Here is a 23,725-nt window from a genome sequence, read left to right as displayed (position 1 = left end):
AGGTCATGATATGTCTTTGTGACTAGAATAGTTGTTGTTGTTTCAGAGACCAACCCTGACGGGAGATGGCGGAGGAGAGTGGATCGGGGATGGAAGACATTCTGGACGGCGTGGAGGAGCAGCCTTTTCTGCCTGCACGTGCCCGGAAACGTAAAAAGTCCCTTAGCTCGTCCGAGGGTTCTGGGAATGAGCAGCAGGATGAGGCTGAAGCTATTGATATCCGGGGTGAGAGCAGAGACTGTAAGGTGATCATAAAGCTTGCACAGGATAGTGCATCCTTTAAGGAGTGGAATTCAGTGACATTGTCAAAGAGACTAACTGTAGCTGTGGGAGTGATCAAGAGTGCGAGTGTCCTTAGAGATGGCTCGCTGCTGGTCGTGTGCAAGGACGCGGCTCAGCAACGGAAGGCAATTGGAACTAAACGTCTGGGTGGAAAGGACATTCTTGTGTCTGATGCTGAAAGAAACACGGTCAGAGGAGTTATCGTAGGTGTCCCTACGGCGACGTCTGTGGATGAAGTTAAGGAGAATTTGACTGGAGTTACGGTGGTGGACGCTAGGCGTTTGAAGGTGACCCGGTTTGGGGTAAGATGTGACAGCTTGTCGGTAATGGTAACACTTGAAGGGAGGTGCCTGCCTAGTAAGGTGTTCATTGGGTACATGTGCTATAGCGTCAGGCCATATGTTCCGCCGCCCCTGCGTTGCTTTAAGTGCCAGCGCTTTGGGCATATTGCAGCGGTCTGTAGAGGGAAGCAAAGATGTGGTAAATGTGCAGGAGATCATGAGTATGGGAAGTGTGACGTGGGTGCAAAACTGAAGTGCTGTAACTGTGGGGAAGAACATAGCTCTGCCTACGGGGGATGCAGGTTTAGCAAAAGAGCTGCTGAGGTGCAGAAAATAAAGGTCTCTCAAGATATATCCTATGCAGATGCAGTCAAGAAAGTTTCAAGTAACGAGTTTAGAGTAAATACAGAGAGAGGAGCCAGCGCTGCTCCCAGCCAGGGCGAAATGAGAAAGGCCAGCGTGGCTCCCAAGAAGTGTGAAGGTTTCAAGAGTGGAGGTCCCAAGTGTGCAGGTTCCAGAATTAATGAGAATACCCTGGTTGTGGATAGAGAGGATTTTGTACTCTTTATGGTGGATGTTGTAAACTGTGCTGCTCAGACTCAAAGCAGAACTGAAAGGATCAGGATCATTGCTAAAGCTGCAGGGAGATTCCTTGGAACAAAGGAGCTTGATTGGGCAGATATAGAAAACAGGCTAAAGGCGCTAAATGGGAGTCGGAGTGATGGGGGTCTGCTTTTGGGGAGTCAGAGTGATCAGAGTGACGAGATGGGGGTGGGGGTGGTCTCCTGTCCTCGTCCAGTCTCGTAGACGCACGGCTACCAAGCGGCGACATCAGTGGACATATTAAAGCCTATAGAATGAAGCCTGAAGAATAAAGCTGTACGGTGGAAGCACCGAACGTCAAAGAAGGAGAGGAAGATGAAGAAGAGTCTCCCTGGAATAAAGCCGGTTGGTCTCTGAAACAACAACAACTATTCTAGTCACAAAGACATATCATGACCTCATGGGCTTTGTAACACCAAAGCAATGGAAGGAGAACTTTTACGGACTACGACAGAGTCTGAGGACTACGACAAAGTCTGAGGAATAAAGTCTGGCGGTAATGCAACACTTGGATGCCAACCGCCATAAAACAACAACAACAACAACAACAACATCTAAAGAATTCGACAAAGTCTGAAGAATAAAGTCAGTCTGAGGAATAAAGTCTGGCGGTAATGCAACACTTGGATGCCAACCGCCATAAAACAACAACAACAACAACAACAACATCTAAAGAATTCGACAAAGTCTGAAGAATAAAGTCAGTCTGAGGAATAAAGTCTGGCGGTAATGCAACACTTGGATGCCAACCGCCATAAAACAACAACAACAACAACAACAACAAGTCTGAGGACTACGACAAAGTCTGAGGAATAAAGTCTGGCGGTAATGCAACACTTGGATGCCAACCGCCATAAAACAACAACAACAACAACAACAACCGGCTTTATTCCAGGGAGACTCCTCTTCATCTTCCTCTCCTTCTTTGACGTTCGGTGCTTCCACCGTACAGCTTTATTCTTCAGGCTTCATTCTAAAGGCTTTAATATTTCCACTGATGGCGCTACTTGGCAGCCGTGCGTCCACGAGACTGGACGAGGACAGGAGACCACCCCCACCCCCATCTCGCCACTCCGATCACCCCGACTCCCCAAAAGCAGACCCCCATCACTCCGACTCCCATTTAGCGCCTTTAGCCTGTTTTCTATATCTGCCCAATCAAGCTCCTTTGTTCCAAGGAATCTCCCTGCAGCTTTAGCAATGATCCTGATCCTTTCAGTTCTGCTTTGAGTCTGAGCAGCACAGTTTACAACATCCACCACAAAGAGCACAAAATCCTCTCTATCCACAACCAGGGCACTCTCATCAATTCCGGAACCTGCACACCTGGGACCTCCACTCCTGAAACCCTCACACCCCCCGGGAGCCACGCTGGCCCCTCTCATCTCGCCCTGGCCGGGAGCAGCGCCGGCTCCTCTCTCCGCACTCACTCCAAACTCGCCACTTGAAACTTTCCCGACTGCATCTGCACAGGATATACCCCGAGAGACCTCTATTCTATGCACCTCAGCAGCTCCTCCGCCAAACCTGCATCCCCCGCAGGCAGAGCCATGCTCCTCCCCACAGCCACAGCACCCCAGCCCCGCTCCCACGTCACACCTCCCACACTCGTGATCTCCTGCACATCCACCACATCCCTGCCTCCCTCCACAGACCGCTGCAACATGCCCAAAGCGCTGGCACCCAAAGCAACGCAGGGGCGGTGGAACACATGGCCCAACGTCATGGCACATGAACCCAACGAACACCCCACTAGGCAGGCACCTCCCCTCAAGTGCCACCACCACCGACAAGCTGTCACACCTCACCCCAGACCGGGTCACCCCCAACCGCCCAGCGTCCACCACCGCAGCTCCAGTCAAATTCTCCCCAACTCCATCCACAGACGTCGCCGCAGGGACACCCACGACAACTCCTCCGACCGTGCTTCCCTCAGCATCAGACACAAGAATGTCCCTTCCACCCAGACGCCCAGTTCCAATCGCCCCCCGTTGCTGAGCCGCGTCCCCGCACACGACCAGCAGCGAGCCACCTCCAAGGACACTCACACTCCCAATCACTCCCACAGCCACAGCTAGGCTCCCCGACAGCGCCACCGAATTCCACTCCCCAAAGGATGCACCATTCCGTGCAAGCTCCACGATCACCCCACAGTCTCTGCTCTCACTCCGGACATCAACAGCCCCAGCCTCATCCCGCCGCTCATTCCCAGAACCCTCGGACGAGCCAAGGGACCCCCCACGCCTCCGGGCACGTGCAGCCAGAAAAGGCCGCTCCTCCACGCCGTCCAGAACGTCCTCGACCACCGATCCACCCCCCTCCGCCATCTCCCGTCTCTCTAATTCAATGACTGCGATACATGGACGTGTTGATGTCATACAGTGGAACATTCCGGGCAAAGCGGTACCGTAACCATGGAGACAATCTGGTTACATAATGCACCATTGACATAGTTGCAAATCTCAACAGTTTTTAAAAGTATGTATTGTTTATGGTCATGAAATCAATACTTGCAGCTGTTTTACTGTGTGTTTTTAACGATTGAGGTTGAAAACTGAGCTTGATCAAGGGAAAATTGGCCAATTCTGTCCAATATTGTTGCACGCTGCGTGCGTCTAGCCTAGAATAAGTAGCGCGGCAGGAGAACTGATGAACAGGTTATGAAAACGTCAGCAGCGGAAGCACGTTCGCACATAAACGTGTACGGGAACGCTCGCCCTTTCATAAATCTAATTTTCAAGTCAGAGCTGCGTTTCAATCCGTCTTTTTCACTTTGCCTCATTTTTGTGTGTCTTTTTTTTGCCGGTCAGAGAAGAAGAGCCAGAATGAAAACGAAATACCGTATTTTCCAGACAATAAGTCGCACCTTTTTTCATAGTTTTGGCATTTAATCTTGAAATTGCAATTCAAGATGAAATGTCTGTTCTTGGTCTTGGATTTTATCAAATAAATTTCCCCCAAAAATTGGACTTATACTCCAGTCCGACTTATTGTGACGAAGTGAAGTGTTCACTCCACTCGTCCCTTTAGTGTGACTTCTTCGTGTCACGCCCGGAGGTGGAGGGGTCGTGTCGTTTCCCTGCCATTTCCTTGGTTTGGCCCCTGAGTGTGATGTGTGGGTGTTGCTCTGTTTAACTGTGGTTCCAGCTGTGTGGAGGGGGCGGCCCAATTGTCCTAATTGTCCCAATTGTCCTCATGATAGAAGGCAGGTGTGTGCCTCGGGGGGGATTCTTCGTTTGGCGTTAGAGGTCACGTGAGCGCTGGAGAAATTGATCATCTGGGCACTGTAAATAAATATTCACTTTTATGGACACTTCATTTGGGCCTCTGAGTCTTCCTATGCCACACTACCTCACACTTATGTGTTTTTTTCTTCTCTATTATGCATTTTTTGGCTGGTAAACACAGTACTACACCATGTTTCAGACAGATAGAGGTTAAAATCCCACATATGATCATCGCTGGCTATCACCCCTTAACAGTTTACCCCAGGGCAGCTTTAATACTCGAATCTGGGGGACAAAAAATGACATAAGGCTCATCATTATTACTAACTTTTGCTTATGTTTGGGGACTTTCCAAAATGTCCCCATTGTGTGGACAAATAAAGGCATATCTTATCTTACTGCAGAATGATGACACTGACTCCTTTAATGTATGGAAATGCTCTTTCATAAATCTAATATTCCAGTCAGAGCTGCGTTTCCTCTCAACATCGGTTCAATCCGTCTCTCTCACTTCGCCTCATCTTTGCGTGTGTCTTTTTATTTTTTGTTCCAGAAATGTGAAAAGTGTATGTGTTTTCCCCGCTGGGCTCAAACCGCCGCAGCGGCATCTGTATGCGGAGTCACGGCTGGCACGGGCCCAAATGATTCAAATGAAAAGACTTCAATAAATACATTCAAATCATGCACAATACACATTTAAATAGGTCTCCTCTCCGCCGCCCTTCTCCCCTGCACTCGCTCTGCTTTCTCTGACTCCGAAATTATTTCCAGCTCGCGCTCTGTAGTGCTTGAGCTCCCCCTGGTGGGCAATGCGAAGACTTCAATAACAAGCAACTGCAGATGTCCACGGGTTTCAAAATTATCTTTAAAAATGCTTTCTGTTAGCATTAAGTTTATTGTTTATTGATGGGACCCTTCTTCCTGGGGTCCAAATGATCTACCGGTGGGATAGGATTAGAATTTGACTTGGAATTAAATGTATTTAAACTGTTTTTAGTCCACTGGTATTATAATTTCATCTAAAATACACTGAAACTGGTCAGATAGTCCCCTTAACAGATTTAATTTTCGAGATATATGTCAAAACCTGTGCTGCAACTAACGATTCTTTTAGTAGTCAGCGATTATTCTATAATTTTTTGATAATTATATATATTTATATTGAACATTGAGACTTTTTAAATACATTATTAACCAAGTACGTGTTGAAAAAAGCTTCAAAATTGAGAATATGTATAAATAAAGTGCAAATAATGTAATTTTTTGGACATTTTGATCCAATAATTGCCACTGTCTTTGTTATATATATTTAAAAGTGGGTTTGTTTGTGTTTTAGAGGCAGATATATGTTTTGGATTTCTACTTTCTTCTCTTGTCAGCTAATGGTTGCCTTGCCGAAACTACTTGAAAAAGAAAAGCAGGAACATTCGCATTTGAAGCCATTTAAAGGAGTTCTGTCATCCTTTCCCGCGGTGCATCCAGATGAAAGGATGTCGGGACGATTACATTTCTCATTTGGGACGATCTGGGTCAGAGCGACTCGTACCACTCGAGAAGCTGGATGGAAACGCTCGCAGCGTGAGGCTTGGACCGGACTGACCGCGGCAGAGGAGCGGCTTTCAACTACCTCCAACGTCAAAAGACAAAACGGACCCGTCTGCTTGTCTCCATGGAGATGGCATCGCTTTAAATGTCCTACTGTATGACATAGGGTTTTAACAAAAGTATTGATACGCAGAATTTAATTGAAACTCATTTGAACAAGTTTAAAAATAAATGAGAAAATAGGAAAAATAGGACAAAATTGGACCTGTCCTGAAAATATATTGATATGTCTGGATCTGTATCGGCATAACCTAGAATATAATCACATAAGATGACAGAAAGACAAAAAAACTTCTATTATCATTGTGAGTATCGAGTCTTTTACTTAACATTAAAAATCGTGGCATTTCATTTATTCATCTGATCTGTGAGAATGAGTATAATTATTATTTTTAATCAAACAAGCACAAGTAATGGGGCTAAAAAGCCACGCCCACTTCACAGTTCGTTGTGGTGACAGACGTCTGTATATTTGCCAAAAAACGATAACAAATTCAAATATTAAGAGTTTAAAGCCGTTATGGAGGTTAAGCAGCTGGAAAATACAATTGAAATTCTGCAAAAATGTTTAAATAACTTAATATAGCAAATTTTTACTCTTTTTTTCTGAAAGTTTATGGAAAAAAATATTGTGAAATGTAGTGGTGGGTGTTTGAGTCATAAGTTTAATGCCATACTGCGCGACATGCCGTGCAAAACAATAACCCGGCTGCAGCTTAACCTCTATCTCTTGTTTCAGTTATAAATGGAAATTTCAAACGCAAAAACAGATTGTTGTTGAAAAATGATAAGATAAGATAAGATATTCCTTTATTGTCCCACATGGGGAAATTTCATTGGTGCAACGCAGGTAGATACAGAGGTAGATACAGAAGAACAGATCACTTATAGGAAGTCTGAAAAACACTTTCAGGAGAAGATCTCCTATAAATAAATAAAAACTCCCATAGACAAATGAATAAATAAATACATAAATACCATTGCATGTGATCACGACAGTAATTGCACATGAATATGTGTCACGACAGCACATAGATTGCACATGAATTTCATAGTAATTGCACATGAATTGCACATGAATTCCAACAGCAATTGCACATATGACAGAATTGCACATGGTTAGGTTAGTATTGCGAGTGTTCAGTACTAACAGTTTTTGTTCTAAAGTCTGACAGCAGCAGGAAGGAAAGACCTACGGAACCTTTCCTTCACACATCGAGGGTGGATCAGTCTCTCACTGAAGCTGCTCTCCAGAGCGGAGAGAGTGTCCTGCAGGGGGCGACACTCATGGTCCAGCATAGATGTGAATCTAGCCAGGACCCTCCTGTCCCCCACCTCCTGCACCGAGTCCAGAGCACAGCCCAGGACGGAGCTGGACTTCTTGATGACTCTGTCCAGCCTCTTCCTCTCCCTCTCTGTGATGCTGCTGCTCCAGCAGGCCACACCGTACAGGAGGGCTGATGCCACCACAGAGTCGTAGAAGGTCTTCAGGAGTGGCCCTGTCACTCCAAAAGACCTGAGTCTCCTCAGGAGGTAGAGCCGACTCTGGCTCTTCCTGTACAGTGCGTCTGTGTTATGAGTCCAGTCCAGTTTGTGGTTCAGATGAACACCAGGTACTTGTATGAGTCCACTCTCTCAATGTCCCGTCCCTGGATGTTCACTGGTGAGGGGGCAGTGGGGTGGCGTCTGCGGAAATCCACCACCATCTCCTTGGTCTTCCCCGCGTTGATGAGGAGGTGGTTCCGCTGACACCAGTCCACAAAGTCCTGCGCCAGTCCTCTGTACTCCGCGTCATCGTCGTCCGTGATGAGTCCGATGATGGCAGAGTCGTCAGAGAACTTCTGCAGGACACAGCTGTCCGTGTCATGTCTGAAGTCTGCAGTGTAAAGGGTGAAGAGAAAGGGCGCGAGGACAGCGCCCTGGGGCGCCCCCACACTGCAGGTCCGAGTGTCAGACACACAGTTCCGGGCTCTCACAAACTGGGGTCGGTCTGTGAGGTAGTCCAGGATCCACTCTGCCAGGTCATACTCCACACCAGCCGTCTCCAGCTTGTCCCTCAGGAGCAGCGGCTGGATGGTGTTGAAGGCGCTGGAAAGATCGAAGAACAGAATCCTCACAGAGCTGCCAGGCTTTTCCAGGTGAGAGAGAGAGCGGTGCAGCAGGGAGATGACGGCGTCCTCCACTCCGATGCCAGACCGATATGCAAACTGCAGCGGGTCCATGGCTGAGCTCACGGTGGAGCGGAGGTGGTCCAGGACTAGCCGCTCCAGTGTCTTCATCAGGTGGGACGTGAGAGCCACTGGCCTGAAGCTGTTGAGGTCTTTGGGGCGCGGTGTCTTAGGCACAGGTACCAGACAGGAGGTCTTCCAGACCTGTGGTACCACCCTCAGCTTCAGGCTCATGTTGAAGACATGCTCCATAACTCCACACAGTTCATCTGCGCAGGACTTAAGGAGCCTGGGGCTGATGCCATCAGGTCCTGCTGCCTTCCTCACTTTAATCCTCTTCAGCTCACTCCTCACCTGTGCTGCTGTGACAGTCAGTGGTTGGCAGGGGGACCATGTGCTGGGGGGATGGGTGAGTCCAGGCGAAGTGGGGAGCTGATGGTCCGGGGCAGATAAGCGAAGAGGAACAGATGCAGGGCATTGTCCAGCTGTGGAAGAGGGAGCATGCAGCTGTGCAGGGGGAGGGGCGGGTGACCGATCAAACCTCAAGAAGTGAGCATTTAAATCATTCACCCACTGTAGATCCCCCTCTGTCTGGGCAGGGGGGATTTTGAAGCCCGAGATGGTTTTCAGGCTCCTCCACACTCCCTGAATGTTCTTTTGCTGCAGCTGCTCCTCCATCCTCCTCTTGTAGCCGGCCTCAGCCTGCCTGATCTTCCTCCTCAGCTCCTTCTGCACAGTCCTCAGCTCCTCCTTGTTCCCTGACCTGAAGGCTCTCTTCTTCTCCTTCAGCAGAGCCTTCAGTTCACGGTTAATCCATGGCTTGTTGTTTGGAAAACACCGCACCGTCCGGGAGGGAACAATGTTCTCAAAACAGAAGTTGATGTAGTCCGTGATGCACTCTGTGATGGTGTTGATGTCCTCCCCATGTGGGTCATAAAGCTCAGTCCAGACAGTGGTGCTGAAGCAGTCCCTCAGAGCCTCCTCGCTCTCAGCAGACCACATCCTCACCTCACGGGACACCACAGGCTGCCTGCGCACGATGGGTTCATACACAGGCCTCAGATGTACAAGGTTGTGGTCAGAGCTGCCCAGGGGAGGGAGGGGGGAAGAAGAATAAGCCTCCTTGGTGTTGGCAAAAAACAAGTCCAATGTTCTATTCTCTCTGGTGGGGCAGGTAACATACTGGGTGTATGTCGGTAGAACAGAAGAGGGAGAAGCGTGGTTAAAGTCACCAGAGATGAGGAAGAGAGCCTGTGGATGCTGTGTTTGCAGCCTACAAGTGCAGGAGAGCAGTGCTTCACAAACATTTTCAGCATTGGCAGACGGGGCCACATAGACTGCGATCAAAATCACATGTGAGAACTCCCGGGGCAGATAGTATGGCCTCATGCCAATAGCCAATAGTTCAATATCCTTGTTACATAGCTGCTCCCTCACTGTGCAAGTGTTCGGGTTTGGACCAGCTCGTGTTCACATACACCGCCAGACCTCCACCTCTTTTCTTCAAGTATTCTCTCGTTCTGTCCGCCCGCAGCAGATGAAAATTGTCCAAACCTACAATAGAGTCTGGCATTTCTGCTGTTAACCAGGTCTCTGTGAAAATCAAGACGCTGCTGTCCCTATAAATCCTCTGGGACCGCATGAGGCTAGCTATTTCCGTCATTTTATTTTGAAGGGACCTCACGTTACCCATGACTACGGCGGGAACCGACTTCCTGTTTGTCCCTCTCTTCTCTCGGAGTTTACGTCCAGCCCGTCTGCCTCGTTGCGTTTTCCTTAGGATGTCCGCCGGGATAACGTGACGATCTCCGGGTAAGACGACAGTTCTCTGCAGTTTTATGAGTTCTTCCTTTGTGTAAATGCGGTACGGCGCCGGGCGGGGGGCGGGGCCGGAGCCGGGGGACTCAGAGCCAAGACACATCGAACGACACAACGAAAACACTCAATCCAGCCGAATAAAGTCAAAAAAGTTAATTTAAAGCGATTCCAGTGCGTGTCCCGATCGTTCGTGAAGTTCCTCTTTCATATAAACGTGTATATAAACGTGTACCGACGACACGCCGTACTTTAGCGCGGCCGGAGGGCGCGGGGGGGGGGGGGGCTACATTTTGCTTTTGAAAACATTGCTATACCAAGAGTACCAAGAGTAAATGATTAAAAGATACAGTCACAAAATCAACATATAAGACTTTGTTCATGACAAATACACTTTAACATGATTTAATAATAATAGCAGAGGGACTGATTATGTGACTTCTTGTTCAAGTGCCAGTGGTGGGAGTGAGGCACGTGCCAACCCAACGACTGCTCTTGAACTTTCTGCCCCCCGAGCGAAAATTAAATCATGACTGGAAAATTATGAAGTGTTTCCACGCCACAACTTTCAATCAAGTTAACTTTCCCGCCCCGCATTTGTATGCACGACCTTGCAGTACAATTACTGCTGTTCTGTCATTACTATTGAACGCAAAAACAATCATGACTTGGCCTTTCCAACTGACTCCGAGCGCAGACGTTTAAAAAGGGAGAAAAGCGTCTTGCACAATGGCACGAAACAAAAGTGTATGCAACGCTTGAGGTTAAACAAATCAAGTAGTAGTGTTTCTCTTATTGGAGTAGAGTGTTTCTACGTTTTAAAATAGCGAAATTGACAGAAAACCTTTGCTACAGTGAGACTGCCGTTAATATGTAAATGAGTTGATTGAAGTGGGAGTAAAAGAAGGTTTATGGCAGGGGTGTCCAAACTTTTTTCACCAAGGGCCGCATTTTGAAACTTAAACGGGGCCGAGGGCCACAAACAACTTGACAATGTCGAAAGTGAATCATTCAAAATTTTGCATTTGACGTAATCGCGATGAGCTTCCACACCTTTAATTAGACTTGGAAAATGAATATTAGGTTTGTATAACATCAAAATGCCTGAATTTTTCCAATTTCACAGTAAAAAGTACTAGTTTTTGTTGTTTGGGCCAATATAGCAGGAAGCTGGAGGGCCAACAAAAAGTGGTCTGAGGGCCGCAGTTGGCCCCCGGGCCCTAGTTTGGACATGCCTGGTTTATGGACTTAAAAATGGCTAAGCAGACGTTTGTGTTTCTGATCTGAGACGTAACTTTCCATTCCGGTCAGAGAAGACAAGCCAGAATGAAACAAAAAAAACGACTCCCACGTTTCGGATGGTGATTAAAATCCCCCGAAATCATCATCACTGGCTATCACGCTACAACAGTGCAGCGTTTCACCATCAGTTTACTCCAGGGCAGCGTTAATAACAGCATCTGGGGGACAAAAAAATGACACTAGGCTAATCATTACTATTAATTTCGCTTATTTTTGGGCACTGCAGAATGATTAAACTGACCGATCTGCGATCTGGTTTACATTTTGCCGTACGAGAACACATTAGCACGTTCACATTAGCTCCGTCTGTGTTTGGGATCCGAAGAGCGACATTTGAGGCCGATTTAGATCATAGCGTATCCTTGACTCAGGAAAAACGCATTAAAACAAGCCACTGTCACACTTTCATAACTCAACAAACAAACAAAAACGACTCCCACGTTTCGGATGGTGATTAAAATCCCCCGAAATTATCATCACTGGCTATCACGCTACAACAGTGCAGCGCTTCACCATCAGTTTACCCCAGGGCAGCGTTAATAATAGCATCTAGGGGACAAAAAATGACACTAGGCTAATCATTACTATTAATTTTGCTTATTTCTGGACACTGCAGAATGATTACAACACATTAGCACGTTCACATTAGCTCCATCTGTGTTTGGGATCCGAAGAGCGACATTCGAGCCCGATTTAGATCGAAGCGTATCCTTGACTCGGGGAGAAACGTATTAAAACAAGCCACCGTCACACTTTCATAACTCAGCCGCTGCCGCCGCCGTAAACCCGCACTTACCCCCGGCTCCATGCAGATGAGCGCGGGCGTCCTAATGGCAGTGAATTAAGGAGGTTTTTTTTTACGACCTCGACCTTGCGCGAGGCGGCGGAGGCGGAGGCAGCGCACGCGGGCCAAAGAGATTACATTTAGTTTATAGAGCCCCTCCCACTTTTCCCTCCAAACGACCACAATCATACGGGGGTTTTAATGAACCGGCGTCTCCTCCAGGGGGCGGAGCTGCCGAACCAGGTCTGACGGTCAGTGTGGAGAGACCGGGGGGGGGAGTAAACGCTTATATAATGGTTATTCGAGTGCTTCCTGGAGTGTTTGTGTTTTGTTTTTCACACAAAGTACATCACGTCAGGCTACGCGACATCAAATACCGAGCTGTATACGATGCATGAGATGTATCTGACAGGAAAACAATCTCAAATTCAGTATAAATATGAATGTGGTTGTATAAAGAAATATGTGTGCGTACAGGATATAGTACACGTTTGTCCTTATGTGATGTTTTTATATATATTTGGGCATTTTTGTGTGTAAAATGGTCAAAACTACACACATTTCTGATATTTCTGCATGCGTAAAACTAGATTGAGCCGGGTTTCAAAGTCGTGCTTCGTCCTGTTAAGAAATAAGACATAAATATTTACGGAGGGAATTTTGGATGTCGTATTTTGACTTGGAGTAAAAGCGATCGCTCTGAAAATTGCCATCTCAAATGTCGCCTCGTTTCTTTGGCGTGTAAATTTAAGAGATATCGACGAATCCCTCTGTACGTTCAGTCAGTACAATATTGTAACGTTTGATGACATCACAGAGGGATTACCTTTTAGAAATCAGTTCTACTTCCTGTCTTTTTGAACGCTTATTTTTAATTTACGTTAGAGACTTTAAACGTATGACAGGTTTTTACGATGATCAAATTTGGAAGTTATTTGGTGTATTTGTACCTGTTGTACATATAAATGATAGTTTTACACCAATCAAGCAGGTATTTGTGGAGAAAACGTTGAATAATCTGTAGAAAATGACAGGAAGTGACATCACACCATTCCAGTCAAAGTTTATGCAGAATTTACACAAAAGAAACGGATGACATTTCTCCATTGGCTCCCCATCAAGCAGCGCATAAACTTTAAAATACTCCTCCTCACCTTCAAAGCTCTTCACCACCTTGCCCCCCCCTACCTGTCTGACCTCCTCATCCCCCACCGCCCCACCCGAGCTCTCCGATCCTCCTCCTCTCTCACCCTGACTGCACCAACATCCCGACTCAAAACTTTTGGCGACAGAGCATTCTCCCGAACAGCACCCCGACTCTGGAACTCCCTCCCCCAACCTGTCCGCCACTCTCCCTCACTCACAACATTCAAATCCCGCCTAACAACATACCTCTTCACCCAAGCCTATGACCTCCCCTACCCCTAGCCTCCTCTACCCCATTGCCTACACTTCTACCCCCTGTTACATCCCCATCTTTTTCTCTCTACTTCTTCTGTCTTGTTCATTTTATCTGTATATTAATGTGTATTGTACGTGCTGTCCCCCCCTGTCTGTAAATACCCCCCCCTTTTTTATTATGTTCAGCGTCTTTGGGTCACTGAAAAGCGCTATATAAATAAAAGTTATTATTATTATTATTACTTGTATAATTTTTCAGCAAATTCTAAATATATTCATCTTAACTGTTCAATGAGTCGTCCTGTCACGGGCACTTTAAGCAGTACTTTTTTAGCCAGGTAATGGTACTTTTGACCGAGTACCCCTCTCACCTAAGAGGATGACGATGCAGAGGAGGATGGCGATGAGCGCGCCGGTGCTGAGGCCCACGGGGAGGAAGATGGCCTCGGCGCTGCAGCTGAGCACGGAGCCGTCAGAGCCGCAGCCGCACACCCGGACGGTCAGCGTGCCCGTGCTGCTCTTCGGGGGGTACCCGTTATCCTCGATCACCACGGGCAACAGGTAGAGCTCCTGCAAGCGCCGCCTGAAGCCGCCGCGCTTGGTCACGACGCCGGCCGTGTTATCTGGGGAGAAAAGAAGAGCGTAAGGGTGAGCGAGTCTGGAAGGAGAAAGGCATTCAGCAGTTTGATGATGTGCTCACGATGGAGGTGATGAGAACAGCATTAAGCCCCTAACCCTAACCCATTAAGACAATAAGATACATATGTTATATTATTTAACAGGGAAGAGTAGACGGGATTTGGAACATTTCTTCTTTCTAAAGCCCTAGTGTGAAACTTTTCAGCCAAAGATTTGACTTAAAAGTGCGGTTGTTTTTTTGTTCTGTTTTTTGTTATATTTACTATTTTTTTTTATTCTGAAAAAATAATAAATATATAAAAATGGTAGTATATTTTTGCATTATCTGGATTGGAAGAGTACATTAGACATTTCTGAACATTTTATTTTATTTTATTTATTTTGCTGTTAAATTAAATTAAACAATATTCTCATCTTAAAATATCTCTCAAACAATAATTCAAAAATGATCAATGTTTCAATACATCTCCCTCATGTAATTACAATAAATGTAGAATAATAATTCTACATTTATTGGAAAAATTTGAATATTTTTTTTGGAGGGAATATAAAAAAAATTTTTGTTAGTTTTTTTTTCTTCATTTTGATGGATTTTATTGCACTAAAAAGCGCTAAAGAAAACGTGTCCTGACTGAGCTGACTTGGATCTCCACAAACCTAACTCGTACTTGTCCCGGAGGAGACAGGAGTTTCCATGGAAATGCTGTTCCTTCAGTTAGAATATTCCACAGTTTGGCATCAAACGTCTCTTTCTCCAGGGAGAATGTACAGAAGTTTACAGAAAGGTTTGAACCTCTTAATTTCCATGATTTTCCAACTCAAGGACGTTGATTTTAAAACATGATGAGTAAAAATCCCTGACCTTAATAATGACTCAAGTAAACAAACTACTGCTCGACTAATGTGCAACAGTTTGGACGTAACATGCACTTCAAATCTGACTTCACGTAATCGACAAATTGCACAGAATGTAGTATTTTCAAAGGACAGACACAGAAATTAGAATTAAAAAATCCAATCTGAAGGAGCCAGAAATGTTCTAATCATTTAATATTGTCAACATGAAGCTTTTCTCACTTGTCGACAGTTGAAAACAGAACCAAAGCTGTAAATTATAATAATATAAATACACTATTATGCATTATTTGTATTTAGCCTTTAAACATGCTCATGAGCGTTGTATTTCACGTTTCAAAACTAAAACTAACAAAACTGCACTTTCCCCGATGATGAATATGGAAAACGACATTTGAAATAAACCCCAAACCGCAATAACATAAATATTTCATCCATCGTGGTAGGACAGGTTTAAAACGCCGTCTGAAAACTGCGATTGAAGCGATTCAAACGTTTTACAAAAGAGCCACAGAAAGCTTTCCCGCTTTGATCGGACCGAGAGAAGAACTCGCAGACACGGCATCAATCGGACAAAGTTCTGAAACGCCTGAGTCGGCTTCTCGAAAGGGAAACGCTGTTGGCTCTTTACGGAAGTCCAAGTCCAAACGCGTCCAAATGGTTCTGATCCAAATGGTTCTGATCCAAATGGTTCTGATCCAAAGGGTTTTTCCTCAAAGAGCGCCACATTTACATGAACCACCACTTCAGGCGTCAAACCAAAGACACGTGCATTTTTAACTTCGCTCAGTCTTTTCAGAAATGTAGCTTTAAAATACTGCACAATGCATCAAACACAGCACATTTTTGCATAAACGTGAATATTTTTTAAAATATTTTGAGAATTTAGGGGTGGGAGATATTGACAAAAATAATCATGAATATATAAAAATAGTAGTATATTTTTTGCACTATCTTGATTGGAAGATTACATTAGACATTTCTGTACAATTCATTTTATTCAACTTATTTTGCTGTTTTAATGATGGATGATGCGCTCAATATTCTCATTTTAAAATATATCTCAACGAATAATTCCAATATTATCAATGTTTCAATACATCTCCCTCATCTAATTACAATAAATCTAGAATAATGTGTAATGTAAAAATGTGTGTCGCGTGTTGATGACATCACAGAGGGATTCCCTTTTAGGACTAAGCTCTACTTCCTGTTTTATTTTTCCAAACGTCATCACAAACGGCAATTTCATGGGTGTAAAACTACGATTAATAACTATAACTATAACTAAGTCGTGATTAGAGTCTTTAAAGTGACGTATGATCAAATTGTGACTTTATTTATAGTCTATTTGTGGAGAAAACGTTGAAAAATCTGTAGAAAATGACAGGAAGTGACATCACACCAGGGACACTCATCCCCATCACTTCCTCTTCTCCCGCGCCGACGCTCCAAACGCTGAACCGTCTCGCCGTCCCCTTCGTCCCCTTCGTGAACTCGACCTGCCGGAGTGACATGGCAACGTGGGCGGGACGAGGGCGGGACGGGATCCGGACGCGGTCGGACGGAGCGCCGGGGGGAATTCAGAGGTGTCACTTCGGACTAGCCCGCTCGAGTCTGCCGCCGCCGTCTGACCCCTGTCGAGTCCACTTAGGTCGGGCCCCGCTCCGCCGCACATCGCCCGGACAGGAGGTCGGACGCGTTAGCGCAGCGCCTCCGATGTTGTTCCACGCCATCGTTTGGCTTCCACCTCCTGAACGCTTCTCTCTCTCGCGCTCTACATTTCTTCTCTTTGCCCTTCCACGTTCCTCTCCGAATTTCAGTTGGAAAATGAACGTTTTGATTAAACGGTTATTCGCGATCATCATCAAAAAGACCTGCTTTATGAACTCTAACTTTCCGAATGATCGATTTGACAGGAAGGGCAAATTTAAAAAAAAAAGCCCTTTACGTTTTGATTTACTTTTGTGAGGAAAGGTTGAGCAGAACGGACTTCACTTTGCGCCTGAAATCGTCACGTTTCTTTGAATTGAACAAAAGAAAATACCTGATTTAGTTTGAAAATTGTCATCTTTCTACAGATTGAATTAAAAACAAGATAATTTGTCAAAGGTAAAGCTCTGAGACCTTCTGACCATCGCCGGACTCTTTCTGCCGACCGAATCATGCTAATTGCAACTGCGCGCTTATATTAGCATGTCAGGGGCAAGCTAGCTTTTGTTTATTTTGCCATTTCAGATGACGTACCAATGCAGAGGTGCTCAAGAGCATGTCTGAAGGCCAATAACAAAACAAATACCGTATTTCCCGTACTATAAGTGGCAATTTTTTCATAGTTTTGGCCGGGGTGTGACTTATACTCTAGAGCGACTTATATGTGATATTATTTGTTATTTTCACACTGACAACCACAAGAGTGCGCTCTTGGCTCTAAGCGACGCAGAAGAAGAATCTGCACTTCCTCTTCCTCTGGAGTTTGTGGAGTTGTTTAGAAGTGACACAGAGGAAGAAGAATTCAGTGGATTTAGTGATTTGGGGTAAAACTGATGCTTTGGTAAACTTGTTAGCATGTTCTTTATGCTATAGTTATCTGAATAACTGTTCATATGTTACGTTAACATACCAGACACTTACCACAGTTCTGTCTGTGCCTCATGTAGCTGAAGGTGTTAGCGTTAGCATACGTACACCTATTCACCATGTTCTCTCATCTGTTATTATTTTGGTCTTGGATTTTATCAAATACATTTCCCCCAAAAAATGCGACTTATACTCCAGTGCGACTTATATATGTTTTTTTCTTCTCTCTTATGCATTTTTCTGGCGACTTATACTCCGGAAAAATACGGTGATGCATACTCTTCTTCTTCTCTTCTGCTTCTTCCCACGTTCTCCTCTTCTCTCTCCTTTTCACACTCGCCACATTCGTATCCAGACACAACACCCCGAGGGAAAGTTCAGTTTACATCTATTTTCATCAGCGTTTGACCCGTGTTTTCCCCCCGCGTTGCGTCGGGGGGAAAAATACGGGAAATACTCACTCCCGAAGTCGCGCACGGTGAAGTTCTTGTTCTTGCCGTCCTCTTTCACCGCTCGGAAGGAGAACTGCTGCCCCGCCCCCGGCAGGTCCTGGTCTTTAGCGCTGAACGTCTGGATCACCTGCCAAACGAAACAGAATGTACAGTTGGACTATTCACCCGGGCGAGGTCCTTTAGCCTTTGAGATTTGTTACTCTCGTTTCTCCAGAGACATTGGTTCACTTTGTTGTGGTGTTTGTGTTTTTCTCTTCCCCGTTTGATGGGCGGAGTCAGCTAATTGTGATTATTCTGAGAAGCATTGCTAATATTCCAGTGATGGGATTCTGTTCAAAGTTCATTTTTTAAATAAACAGCCCAAAAATAGACCTAAATGTCTGTCTTTTTGTCACATTTAACTTTATTTTGTCTTTCATAAAGTTCAGTTTGGTCGAGCCGGTCATGAAGAGGTCGTAAGAGTAAAAAAGTATAATATTATGGCAATTTTTTAAGCAAATTTAAGTCTTTTTAGTTCAAAAACTAGACCTAAATGTAAAGAACTTTTTAATCTGACTTTTTTTGTCACATTTAACTTTATTTAGTCTTTCATAAAGTTCAGTTTGGCAAAGCTGGCAGCACAAGACATTTTTTGTTTGTTTGTTTGTTTGTTTACAGGAGGAAACCGCCTGAAAAAGCTTGTGAGTGAGAGATTAGTGATGTCACGATTATTCGGTTTATCAATAATCATGATTATTTAGGTAAGAGCAAATTTTGTTTTAATATTATGGCAGTTTTAGAAGCAAAATTGAGTCTTTTTAGTTATTTTTATCATCCAAAAACTAGACCTAAATGTTTGATTAAACTGAACTTTATTTAGTCTTTGATAAAGTTCAGTTTGGTAGATCCGGTCATAAAGAGGTCTAAAGTAGAAGATTAAGATAAGATAAGATAATCCTTTATTGTCCCACATGGGGAAATTCCATTGATGCAACGCAGATTATCAGGTTTTAAACACAACAAAACATGGTATTTTGTTGTTTACAGGAGGAAACCACCTGAAAAATCTTGTGAGTGAGAGATTAGTGATGTCATGATTCAGTTTATCGATAATTATGATTATTTAGGTCACAGTACAAGAGTAAAATAGAGTAAGAGTAAAATAGTACAATACTACTGAAATTTTAGAAGCAAAATGTAGTCTTTTTATTTCAATTTATCATCAAAAAATAGACCTAAATGTAAAGAACTTTTTTTATCTTGCTGTTTTTATTAAACTGAACTTTATTTTTTGTCTTTCATAAAGTTCAGTTTGGTAAAGCTGGTCACAAAGAGGTCTAAAGTAGAAGATTAGAAGGTTTTAGTTTATTGATAATCATGATTATTTAGGTAAGAGCAAAAAAAATATATTATTATGGCCATTTTAAAAGTAAAATTGAGTATTTTTTTATATTTTCGTCATTCAAAAACTAGACCTAAAGGCAAAGAACTATTTTGATCAAACTGAACTTTATTTTGTCTTTCAGAACGTTAAATTTAATAAAAAACAGTCACAATCTTGAGGAATAGTCACACGTCAGACCACGAGAAGGAAAGAAAATTCAAGATTTCACCGTCGGTCTGAGAAAAGTAGACACAGATTAAGAATAAATAAATAAATAAATATGAGTCGTTATAATTGCTTGGCCTCGTTCTCATTGGACGCTCGGACCTCCGCCGTGTCGAACAATAACTGCCAATTACTTTACACTTCACACACGGCGATACCATAAGTACTTTGAATTTCAATCTAATTACACACGGAATCTACTTCTTCAGCTTTAAAAGTGGCAGCACAAAAAAGAAAAAGAAAAGGAAAAAAGAGCCACACTTTACATGAGCTGCTGCGAAAGGAATATAAGAAGTCGTCTGGTTTTATGGGCGCGCCGCGTTTCAATGCCCCAACTTTTCCTTTATGGTCTTTTTCATTTCACGCCTGGACGAGCCTGGACTCTGTACGAGCAAATATTAAATGTAAAACTTGCTACTTTGCTTTGCATTTTAGACGCAAAGGAATTATAAATCATGAGGAGCAAAAGTACAATCTGCAGCTGAACAGTCTGTAAGGATGATGTGTGGAGGGTGGGTCAAATGCAGAGGATGATGTGTGGAGGGTGGGTCAAATGCAGAGGATGATGTGTGGAGGGTGGGTCAAATGCAGAGGATGATGTGTGGAAGAGTGGGTCAAATGCAGAGGATGATGTGTGGAAGAGTGGGTCAAATGCAGACGGTGATGTGTGGAAGAGTGGGTTAAATGCAGAGGATGATGTGTGGAGGGTGGGTCAAATGCAGAGGATGATGTGTGGAAGAGTGGGTCAAATGCAGAGGATGATGTGTGGAAGAGTGGGTCAAATGCAGAGGATGATGTGTGGAAGAGTGGGTCAAATGCAGACGGTGATGTGTGGAAGAGTGGGTCAAATGCAGACGGTGATGTGTGGAAGAGTGGGTCAAATGCAGACGTGATGTGTGGAAGAGTTGGTAAAATACAGACGATGATGTGTGGAGAGTGGGTCCAATGCAGAGGATGACGTGTGGAGAGTGGGTCAAATGCAGAGGATGATGTGTGGAAGAGTGGGTGAAATGCAGAGGATGATGTGTGGAAGAGTGGGTCAAATGCAGAGGATGATGTGTGGAAGAGTGGGTGAAATGCAGAGGATGATGTGTGGAAGAGTGGGTAAAATACAGACGATGATGTGTGGAGAGTGGGTCAAATGCAGAGGATGATGTGTGGAAGAGTGGGTCAAATGCAGACGGTGATGTGTGGAAGAGTGGGTCAAATGCAGACGGTGATGTGTGGAAGAGTTGGTAAAATACAGACGATGATGTGTGGAGAGTGGGTCCAATGCAGAGGATGACGTGTGGAGAGTGGGTCAAATGCAGAGGATGATGTGTGGAAGAGTGGGTGAAATGCAGAGGATGATGTGTGGAAGAGTGGGTCAAATGCAGAGGATGATGTGTGGAAGAGTGGGTGAAATGCAGAGGATGATGTGTGGAAGAGTGGGTAAAATACAGACGATGATGTGTGGAGAGTGGGTCAAATGCAGAGGATGATGTGTGGAAGAGTGGGTAAAATACAGACGATGATGTGTGGAGAGTGGGTCAAATGCAGAGGATGATGTGTGGAAGAGTGGGTGAAATGCAGAGGATGATGTGTGGAAGAGTGGGTCAAATGCAGAGGATGATGTGTGGAAGAGTGGGTCAAATGCAGAGGATGATGTGTGGAAGAGTGGGTCAAATGCAGAGGATGATGTGTGGAAGAGTGGGTCAAATGCAGAGGATGATGTGTGGAAGAGTGGGTCAAATGCAGAGGATGATGTGTGGAAGAGTGGGTCAAATGCAGACGGTGATGTGTGGAAGAGTGGGTCAAATGCAGACGGTGATGTGTGGAAGAGTGGGTCAAATGCAGACGGTGATGTGTGGAGAGTGGGTCCAATGCAGAGGATGATGTGTGGAAGAGTGGGTCAAATGCAGAGGATGGTGTGTGAAGAGTGGGTCAAATGCAGAGGATGATGTGTGGAAGAGTGGGTCAAATACAGACGATGATGTGTGGAAGAGTGGGTCAAATGCAGAGGATGATGTGTGGAAGAGTGGGTCAAATGCAGAGGATGATGTGTGGAAGAGTGGGTCAAATGCAGACGGTGATGTGTGGAAGAGTGGGTTAAATGCAGACGGTGATGTGTGGAGAGTGGGTCCAATGCAGAGGATGATGTGTGGAAGAGTGGGTCAAATGCAGAGGATGGTGTGTGAAGAGTGGGTCAAATGCAGAGGATGATGTGTGGAAGAGTGGGTCAAATACAGACGATGATGTGTGGAAGAGTGGGTCAAATGCAGAGGATGATGTGTGAAGAGTGGGTCAAATGCAGAGGATGATGTGTGGAAGAGTGGGTCAAATGCAGAGGATGATGTGTGGAAGAGTGGGTCAAATGCAGAGGATGATGTGTGGAAGAGTGGGTCAAATGCAGAGGATGATGTGTGGAAGAGTGGGTCAAATGCAGAGGATGATGTGTGGAAGAGTGGGTCAAATGCAGAGGATGATGTGTGGAAGAGTGGGTAAAATACAGACGATGATGTGTGGAGAGTGGGTCAAATGCAGAGGATGATGTGTGGAAGAGTGGGTCAAATGCAGAGGATGATGTGTGGAAGAGTGGGTCAAATGCAGAGGATGATGTGTGGAAGAGTGGGTCAAATGCAGAGGACGATGTGTGGAAGAGTGGGTCAAATACACACGATGATGTGTGGAAGAGTGGGCCAAATGCAGAGGATGATGTGTGAAGAGTGGGTCAAATGCAGATGATGATGTGTGGAAGAGTGGGTCAAATGCAGAGGATGATGTGTGGAAGAGTGGGTCGAATGCAGACGATGATGTGTGGAAGAGTGGGTCAAATGCAGAGGATGATGTGTGGAAGAGTGGGTCAAATGCAGAGGATGATGTGTGGAAGAGTGGGTCAAATGCAGAGGACGATGTGTGGAAGAGTGGGTCAAATACAGACGATGATGTGTGGAAGAGTAGGTCAAATGCAGAGGATGATGTGTGGAAGAGTGGGTCAAATGCAGAGGATGATGTGTGGAAGAGTAGGTCAAATGCAGAGGATGATGTGTGGAAGAGTGGGTCAAATGCAGAGGATGATGTGTGGAAGAGTGGGTCAAATACAGACGATGATGTGTGGAAGAGTAGGTCAAATGCAGATGATGATGTGTGAAGAGTGGGTCAAATGCAGACGATGATGTGTGGAAGAGTGGGTCAAATGCAGAGGATGATGTGTGGAAGAGTGGGTGAAATACACACGATGATGTGTGGAAGAGTGGGCCAAATGCAGAGGATGATGTGTGAAGAGTGGGTCAAATGCAGATGATGATGTGTGGAAGAGTGGGTCAAATGCAGAGGATGATGTGTGGAAGAGTGGGTCGAATGCAGACGATGATGTGTGGAAGAGTGGGTCAAATGCAGAGGATGATGTGTGGAAGAGTGGGTCAAATGCAGAGGATGATGTGTGGAAGAGTGGGTCAAATGCAGAGGACGATGTGTGGAAGAGTGGGTCAAATACACACGATGATGTGTGGAAGAGTGGGCCAAATGCAGAGGATGATGTGTGAAGAGTGGGTCAAATGCAGATGATGATGTGTGGAAGAGTGGGTCAAATGCAGAGGATGATGTGTGGAAGAGTGGGTCGAATGCAGACGATGATGTGTGGAAGAGTGGGTCAAATGCAGAGGATGATGTGTGGAAGAGTGGGTCAAATGCAGAGGATGATGTGTGGAAGAGTGGGTCAAATGCAGAGGACGATGTGTGGAAGAGTGGGTCAAATACAGACGATGATGTGTGGAAGAGTAGGTCAAATGCAGAGGATGATGTGTGGAAGAGTGGGTCAAATGCAGAGGATGATGTGTGGAAGAGTAGGTCAAATGCAGAGGATGATGTGTGGAAGAGTGGGTCAAATGCAGAGGATGATGTGTGGAAGAGTGGGTCAAATACAGACGATGATGTGTGGAAGAGTAGGTCAAATGCAGATGATGATGTGTGAAGAGTGGGTCAAATGCAGACGATGATGTGTGGAAGAGTGGGTCAAATGCAGAGGATGATGTGTGGAAGAGTGGGTCGAATGCAGACGATGATGTGTTGAACGTGAAAACACATTTTTACTCCTGATTGACATTTGATTTTAGACACAGAGCATCAGGTCTGTGCCGTTAGAAGGATGCGCTGTGATCCCTT

The 23,725-nt window shown here is 45.0% G+C and overlaps 1 protein-coding gene across 1 annotated transcript in view; it reads right to left on the bottom strand.

Moving 5' to 3' along the window:
• Window positions 1–23,725, bottom strand: part of LOC140364321 (cadherin-12-like) — a 297,054-nt gene that overhangs the window by 5,304 nt on the left and 268,025 nt on the right. The window contains exons 9-10 of the mRNA XM_072450418.1: window positions 18,004–18,121; window positions 13,840–14,091 (exon numbers count right to left, since the gene is read on the bottom strand). Coding sequence (XP_072306519.1) covers window positions 13,840–14,091; window positions 18,004–18,121 — 370 coding nt within the window. The remainder of the gene's footprint in view (window positions 1–13,839; window positions 14,092–18,003; window positions 18,122–23,725) is intronic.

Source organism: Eucyclogobius newberryi, unplaced genomic scaffold (genome assembly GCF_026437365.1).
Source record: "Eucyclogobius newberryi isolate DKJ021-1_F unplaced genomic scaffold, fEucNew1.0.hap1 SCAF_18, whole genome shotgun sequence".
Lineage (NCBI taxonomy): Eukaryota > Metazoa > Chordata > Actinopteri > Gobiiformes > Gobiidae > Eucyclogobius > Eucyclogobius newberryi.
The sequence above is the reverse complement of the archived record's forward strand: the minus strand, read 5'-3'. Positions and strand labels throughout refer to the sequence as shown.